The 8,854-nt window shown below is 38.4% G+C and overlaps 1 protein-coding gene across 1 annotated transcript in view; it reads right to left on the bottom strand.

The window, feature by feature from the left end:
- Positions 1 to 709: 709 nt before the first annotated feature.
- LOC139712949 (uncharacterized) overlaps positions 710 to 8,854 on the bottom strand; it is a gene marked incomplete at its 3' end in the record, with an annotated part of 32,532 nt that continues 24,387 nt past the window's right edge. The window contains exons 12-13 of the mRNA XM_071624730.1: positions 1,668 to 1,687; positions 710 to 852 (exon numbers count right to left, since the gene is read on the bottom strand). Of these exons, the coding sequence (XP_071480831.1) occupies positions 710 to 852; positions 1,668 to 1,687 (163 nt within the window). The remainder of the gene's footprint in view (positions 853 to 1,667; positions 1,688 to 8,854) is intronic.

Genomic DNA, 8,854 nt, shown 5'->3' with positions numbered 1-8,854 from the left:
AATAGAGCGAGGAAATTCACACGTTGTTCCACCGTAGGTAGGAAGCAAAGCACAGGCAACGAGGAATAAGTCTTGGTTCGTGTGCTATGAATAACGGCAAAGGTCTACCACACGCGTCCCAAGTAAAGTATTCAGTGTTGACATTAAAGGATATTAAAATTTCAAATGATATACTGATAACCATCAACAATTCTGAGCAATGAGATTAAAAGCAATACAGACTGGTTATATAATTCAGACAGTTGATCGATGATGGTGGGAAAACAAAGATTATATAGAGTGACCATAAAGCTTTTATTTGATGTTTCGTGCTGGGAACAGTATAATGGTGCAAACTGTTTGATAGTAGGCCCTAATAGAAAAAAACAAAAACTCAAGTCTCTATCGATGCATACCCATGTAGTTTAAGACAGTGAATAGCGATAATGCGATAAGGTAATGATCAAGATGATAGAGAAAACTGACGGCAGTCTAGACATCGAAGACAAGAAAAAAAATAGAGGAGATGAAAAAAGTGGAACCAGCGAAAAAAGCAAGCGAAGTCATCGTAAAACATCAGTAACTTTAAGGACAGCTTTGATCGTTGTTTTCGTTTTCTTCTTCTCGTGCAGATGGGATGTATGGAAAGCATTGACATGCATGTCAAAGCGAGATAATGTGGGTGTGTTTCCCGTGTGCTGTTAGCCATCATCGTCACTACATTAATTACAGTGTCGCGGTAGGGCACCGGGGGAAGGGGCGGACTGACTGTGTAGCGGGACGCCTCGCTGAGTGATCGCCCATCAGCTCTCGCCCGGCCGGACGCGAACATGGCGTCTGCATCGGAGTTGGGGTGGGATGGAGGCAGCTTGCCTTGATGGGTGGGGTGGGATAAGGGGAGGAGGTGGGGTGGGATAAGGGGAGGAGGTGGGGTAAAGGGGAGAAGTGTGTTGGCAATATAGGGTGTGTGTTTACTAAAACTTATAGTAGCAACAACCCTTTGGACTTTTACGATTTCCATGATGACTTTAAATGAAAAAAAAAAAACACACGATATATTCATCTTTATCAACATATTTGAGATATTTGAGATCGAAGCTGCTGAAAAACAAGAAAAAAATATGAAATTATATGCGATCGACTTTGTCTCCAGAGATATTTCTTATCATTGGGTAGCAATATCATTGAAAAAATTACATTTTTCTCTATTTCATGATGACCTTTACTTTAGAAAAAACAACAACAACACTAAAATGGCGTTTACCTGCTTTTGCATTAAATATGAATTATATACTATCTAATATCGGCAACGATGATTATTGTACCATCATGCTTTTATCGGTGAAGATGTTATGCTCTGGCAAAAAGGAATAGGGAGGGAACATACTTGTCTATTATTGTGCAAAAGCCCATTTTATTATATATCTTTAAAGGGATGGTATGGTTCTGGTTGAGATGGGGCTTCAGGTTTCCAACTTTCTTGTGAGATATATAATGAGAAACCTCTAATATGAAACATAAAAGAGCAATGTAACTTTAAGAGGAATTCAAAGTTTATGTGCTAAAAAAAAAATCAGTTTTTAAATGGATGAGATAACCCTAAGCAAAGAGGTCCTATGTAATAGTAAAATGTGGTTTCCCACCTTTTATTAGGACCTTTTTGTCTTAAGTTATATACTTTATTTTACTTTGCTGTATGGATTTTAACCTGTTGGGTGTAACCCACATGGATACAAGACCAACAAAGTAACGGACATGTTGATGTCGGACCATTTCAGGAGGGTGTTTCATAAAGCTGTTCGTAAAGTTACGAACAACTTACGAGCGACTGGTGATCAGTTGCGATGTGCTATACTTACTAGAATTTCAATAATTCAGCACAAGAACTGATCACCAGTCGCTCGTAAGTCGTTCGTAACTTTACGAACAACTTTATGAAACAGGGCCCGGACACTTGATTATTTACATAGTACCATGACTCTTAACCCTCTGCATACCATATTATATTACCTGCTCATGGGTTAGTGTGTGGAATTAATGTACATTTGATTCATTGGTACGGAAAGGGTTAAAGAACAATATGACGGAAATCATTTTGTATTTTTGTAGGTCTATGCTGTAACGGACAGGTTACGCCATGAAGATGGAAAACAATGACAGATAGAGCATAAAGGAAGCTGGTCGATGATGTGTTAGACCATTGCCGACTCCATACTTTGTCTTCCCTTGTTTTATCAACTGAACTTTGGTTGTTAAGAACTAATTCTAATTGTAAATGAAATAACCAAATAAAACCAGACAACAACAGTTCAAAGCCTGGATGTAAATAAAATAACAAAATAAAACTGGACAACAACAATTCAAGCATGGATGTAAACGTTGTAATCAAGTAAGTACTATGTCGATGTCTCAGAATCCGTTCTCAAGGAACGGTTACAGTTCTTTACAGTGCATCGGTTACAGTTCTTTACTCTGCATGAAGGTTCGTTATTTCGATGGTTCGTTTTCAAAATGAAAAAGAAAAACAAACAAATAAAAACAAACAAACAAACAAACAACAAAACGAAATAAGATTCGCAATGCCGAAAGTTTCTTAGTATCACCTTCTTTACATTTTCAGATTAACGAACCATCGGAATGACGAACCGTGTTTCATTTTCGGATTAACGAACTTTCGAAATGAGGAACATCACCCTCTATTATACCTCCCTGCTCTGCGTCTTCCGAAGGAGAGAGGATTCTATCAGTGTTTTGCATTAATTTGCGAGAAAACGGAAAGATAAATGGCGGCACTGATTAACCCTCACATCTTCAAACAATAATTACAGAGAACTGTCAAGTTCTTTGCCAATTTCTACCTACGGAAAACCTCCAGCAAATGCTCTTATAGTTTATCCTATAAATGCCACATCTTAAATGTCAATGCGATTATTAGTTGTTTCGATAAGTATATTTTGATCAAAATTTGCACCATCCTTTCACTTTGTAGGAGGACATATTAAAATGTCATCTTGATTTTAAAGGTGGGGATGCGTTAGAGATGGCATTTGAAGGTAGCATATGGGCTAACCGCAGATCATTACGACAGCCATAGATGACGTCTATTGGAGCCGATTCTAGATTTGATATTAACAACACAAAAAGAGCGCATGGGGAAACGCAAAGCTTTCTATGTATTTGTAGGCCGGGGGGGGGGGGGGGGGGGGGGTCTGGAGGGTCTGGAGGGAGAGCAGTGCTCGAGGTCGGTTGGTAAAGGGTCATCGATCCTTTCAAACCCCCCCCCCCCCCCCCACCTTCCGCCTTCCTTCTATGTGAAATATCTTGGGCGGAACTCTAAAAAATCATGGGTTTTATTTCTTTTTTGCCCCTAGATTTTTTCCTTTTTTAAAGCAAAAGTAGGGGAGGGGCCGCAGCCCTAAATCCCCTGGCCCATGGCACGTGTATAATTGATGGACATGAATGTCATCGCCTGTATAGATGGCATCAAATTTGTTGTATTTGGAGATAGCCATCCTCAAAGCCGAAACCCGCTGAAAACATATACAGCTGTGCAACTTCCAAACGAGAACTTGCCACTCCCCCTTCTGTGCGACTCGTTACTCGCGTCACATGCCTACCCTGGTCGGCCACAGACGTGTGACAGACGATTTGCGGTGAAATTCATGGAAGAGGCGGGAAGACCTTGATGTCTCAGCGTGTAGGAAGATGGATCTCACTTGGAATAAACAGTCAATGACGATGTGAATTATCTTCCGATGTAAAACGCCTCTACGCGACTGCTAGCCCTGGTTAAAACCTGCAACGAGTGATGTAAACCAGTGCGGGCTTCTGGATCGGTCACACCGATAACGTTTGGATGTGGATAACTCGGCGGTGCAACTATCTTACCTAATTTTGCCAATAACACTATGAGCCAAATGGTGATCGCTTTCATTCAAATAGAAAGTAAAGAAAGAAATACGATAAATTGTGATTAAGAACTGAACTGAAATTAGAGACAATCGAGTCTCAACCCCTTTTGGTAGTAATAATTATGTAATAATAATATCAACTTTGGGGATTTGTTTGAATAAGTGATTTTTCCCGTGGGTGGCAGTGTTCTGTTGGGTCGAACGCAGCTAAAAATATCATAGCCAGCAGCTGATGGCTTTTGGAGTAGGCTATAACTCTCAAATCAAACTAATCTATACGCCAACACCTAAACGCATCATTGACAGAGATATCTGTAGCTTGGAACACTGCAATTGCTGCATGCAGCGTCTTAATTTGTAATTTGCATGTTTGAAAATATTTTGGGGGCTATATTCGAAAATAGTTACTCTTCTTAATGATGTGGAGTTTTTTTTTTTTATTACGTGTTACTCATGAATTAATTTCGGATGATTGTAGTAGACCTACATATATAATACGTCTCAAGTGACCCACGTCTTATACTAGTAATACAATAGCTTTGCTTTTCAATTGGCCATTTTTTTTTTCCATTCTAATATTTACTTTTCTGTCAAGTTTCCGAAGTGTGCATTGCTATTCTTGGTTATTTAACCACAAAAAAAAAAAAATGTGTGAAGTAGTTTATTATACTTCATGATATTTTTATTATGTATTTTCTACAAAATGAGAAAATAATACATCATTTGCGTAATGTATAATTTGTATTTTTGTTACGGTATCTGTATAGACGAATGGAAATAGATGTCAATTGAACAAAATGAAATGTCAATTGAACAAATTAAAATTAACATGAAATTATAGTGAATTCAGAAGGGGCGCTGTGGTATAGTGGATAAGACTCCCGACTGCCGTTCGGAGGACCCGAGTTCGAATGCCGCCCAGTGCTTACGTCCTTGGACAAGATGTTTTTACCCACCATGTCCCTCTCGACCCAGGTGTAGAGATGGGTACCTGGCAACGCTAGGATGATAATAATGGCAGGGCCCTCTGGTAGAGCAGTGGCAACACTGAAGAGGCTACCCTGGATAGACAAGACCTTATTATTATTATTATTATCGTTATCATAAGCAATATACTGTATTTGTATTGAAACTTGATCTTGAAACAGGCCTATAACGAAAATATATACATATTTTACTGTGTTTTTCCTTTTCCAAGTCAGGCTAAGATTCGGAATTGGAGATTATATTTTGTTGTTATTTTATGAATCATTATATTTCTGTTCATCATTGCAGAATGAAATAATTTTAGTAATAAAGGCGAATGGGTGAGAGATACAATACATGACAAGGATGTAAGGGATAAAAAAAAACACTTTGCCATCAAAATAGACAGACACACACAAACACACATATAAACACGCAGAAGCTTATTGGTATCTTCCTATTCCAGTTCACGTGTATTTTAGCCTTCGAAAAAGCAGTTTATATTCATGTCATCTCGTGGCTTACTTGCAAACCCAGCAAAAGTAATGGCTACAGATGGTTGCAACCTAGTCTGTATTGTCAACAGACTACATTGACATTTCATTGTAATCAAAACCGGATATGAAAAATGTTAATTCATGACATTTTTTTTCATCTGAAAAGATTTCGTGAACGGGAAGCCGACCGGGTTCCTATGATTAATGTTCAATTTGTAAGTGGATTTACGTATACCTATTAACATCGAGGATTTGTTCCCATGATTGCAGACTTCACAATTCGACATGTTTATCGTTGAAATGAAGCGATAGCTTCTTTCTCGAGCACTCGAAAATCACATAAGTACCTCATTCCATACGAAATGAGAACGTTTGCTGCAGTCTGCGATTTCAGAGAGTGTTACATTTCCAAATCAAGAAAAGAGGATTTTTTTTTTGTCCTTACTATCACCATCCCAGTACATGGAGAAAAGCAGTGCATTTTAATGGCAGTGTATAAGGAATTGTGTCAGACGTTATGAAGAGCGTTCGATAGACAAGCCCATAGAATGGTGAAATACAAATCTAACTCACCAAAAAAAGTCATATACACTACACTTTTGGTCTCATTTATCCAGTGTATAAACTCCATTTTTTTTTAAAACCTGAGACGAGAAGGACATCGTGAGTAACAACATCTTGTCCATGCATGGGCGCAGTTGAGTCCTTGTCCGGATTCGAACTCGGGACCTCCGTTTTAAAGTCAGGAGTCTCTATAAGCCACTATACCACAGTTCTCCCAAAGCAAACGCAGCTATACGTCTATAAGCCGAAAGGTTTATTTGATGCATTGACAGGGAAAAGTGACATGCATGCGTAAAAATTAATGTGTAGCGACCCATGTCTGCGAGCGTTATAGAGCACATAACAGTGACATGAGCTGCCCCCTCCGTATCACCGCGACGCTCGCTCGCTAGCTAGATGAAGCTGTTTATTCAACACGTGACATCATACGAAACAATGTCGTATCATCGACTCACAAAGAAGGTTTCACATGCCAGGCTCCTTTTTTTCCTTCAAATTTCTGAGCAGCTGGCAATGTCGAATGATGGATCGACGCTGCACTAATTATTGTGGATGACTGATTATTTCATCAGGATGGGAGCTTAAAGCCTACTATAATACGTCTCCACATTATAGGGGGTAAACTGCTTTTTGCGCTCAAGAGGCGGAACATTGCTCTGTATTACAATGTACAATGACGGAAATCTGGGGGGACAAATTCTTGCTTTCAACTTTAATTTCATTGGGGGATGAAACAAAAGAAATTAGAGTATTTAACGTCATTGCCTATATATAGGAATTTGTATACAGCAACGGCCTAACGCAGGATCTACACTTCATGCATGCAGTGGTTGTCGGTTGGTTCAAAACAATACTTTTCATATCTTACTATAAAATTTTGCAGAGAAAACAGAGTGACGTCGATTTGCTACATTAATTTCATATCCATTCTTTAGGAGCTCTGGGGTGTGACTCGTTTGGCTGTTTGATCTGCTCATCACTGTAAAAAGATGAATATAGGCCCCAATGTATATCAATAACGCGAACAGTAATGCAACTTCAAAAAGTGTTCATGGAATCAATGAAAACCATATGATTTCATACAACAACAAAAAAAAAATCATTCCCAATTCCATTTCTGGCATAGAGAGCTTATTCATCCTTCACAACAATAACGAAAATAAATCATGAATAGATGAATGTTTATATTGAATACAAAGATGAGAAATTATATTGTATGCGCATAATGTACAACCCACACATTGCTTGTCTGTCTTCTTTTCACTTATGACGTCATTCTGGGCAATAATAGAAGATATATGAAAAAAAAATAAACATAATAATCTTCTTTTCACTTCTCCAGCAAATTGAAAGAGCACTTGACTTATCCCTTTCAGAAAACAAGGGTAATAATATTACCCATTACATGTATTATGTCAGGAACAAGTGGATGGAATGTGTACTTTTCATGAAAAATTAGATTTCATGCAATTCTCCTAAAATTTTCTCTACATTGTTGTCTATATAATAATGACGTAATGAACTCTAGTAGTATTCTTATCTAGCGATGACGGCACCGAATTGTTAAAAATTCATAACTGTTGAACGGATTGTCCGATTTCCCTCAAACTGATGTATTCTATACTAATATTGCTGCTTTCACTCAATCCACATTTACATCCAGGTTTTGGGGTTCCTTTAACAATGACCGTGTGGACACAGGGCACATCCTAGATAGAGTAGAGACTATACAATGTTTCTTTTACATTGCACAACCTTCTCCGTGAAGATGAGACGCCGTGTAAATTTGCCAGCATCAATCAACTTGATAACATACTAACTGCCAGCTTGTATACGAAGGACCGCCGAGTCAACATCCGGGAGATCGTGAAACGGGATGAAAGCAAAGAGAAAATACTAAAACAACAACAATGACGAGGAATACGAGTGATAATTATGATATTGGATTTCTGGGTGACGAGATCTGGAGCAGTTTTTCACTCAATTACATCACATTATTCTGAGCTTCTATTTATTTCAGAGAGTAAACATTCAAATCAAAATGAGATTCGACGTGATGAATACATTGACAGAATAAAAGCAGATACCCAGATTGTTTGACGAGCTTGTTTCGGTTCTGTCAGGAGAATGGCGAGTTCTTTGGGTTAGGCTTTGATCGCAATATTGGACTAACAGCCTAAAGTGTATGCTGGTGTGGTATATTTATCAAAATAGAATTAAGATATATCAGTGTGGCACTAATATTTGTAGTTAGAGTTAAACGAGATCAAGAACTTAATATAAGAAAATACTCTTTCAATGACCTCCACCTTTCGTATTCACTGCAGGTGTGTGTATAGGACCTATGTATGTATGGATATGTAAAATGCATACAGTTCTATGTTCGCTTTGTTTTAGTTTAGCTTGACATTTACATGTCAAATTTTTATATATTTGCATGATAGCAAGTGAGTCATATGTCTGAGCATTGTATAGTTTATTTTGCAAGGAAAGATTATGGTCGCCGTTATACATCTTTATTACAAATCTCTTGGCAAAGGACAATTATGCATAATTATTATGTCATATGATAATAGAGGGAGAGAGACGGGGATGATAAGTGCATGAAATGAGTGTGTGTGTGTGTGTGTGTTTGTGTGTGCGTGTGCGTGTGTGTGTGCGTGTGTGTGTGCGTGTGTGTGTGTGTGTGCGTGTGTGTGTGTGTGCGTGTGTGTGTGTGTGCGTGGGTGCGAGTGCGTGTGTGTGTGTGTGATGTAATGTTACACTGCGACTTTATGATATCACTGTAAGATTGTTTCAATATCATTAATCAACTTATTACTGATGGGAGCATATCAAGCCTGTCTTCATACCACTCCTCTTTATGCCAATGAAACTGAACAGGTTAATAACTTACAATGTCATTGTTCTCACAGAACCTCAGTCTGCAAATAGACA

This window comes from Diadema antillarum, unplaced genomic scaffold (assembly GCF_040938485.1).
Source record: "Diadema antillarum isolate AM-2024a unplaced genomic scaffold, OU_Dant_1.0 seq00001879_RagTag, whole genome shotgun sequence".
In the NCBI taxonomy this organism is placed as follows: Eukaryota; Metazoa; Echinodermata; class Echinoidea; order Diadematoida; family Diadematidae; genus Diadema; species Diadema antillarum.
Note: the sequence above shows the minus strand (reverse complement) of the source record. Positions and strands in the feature narration are given on the sequence as shown.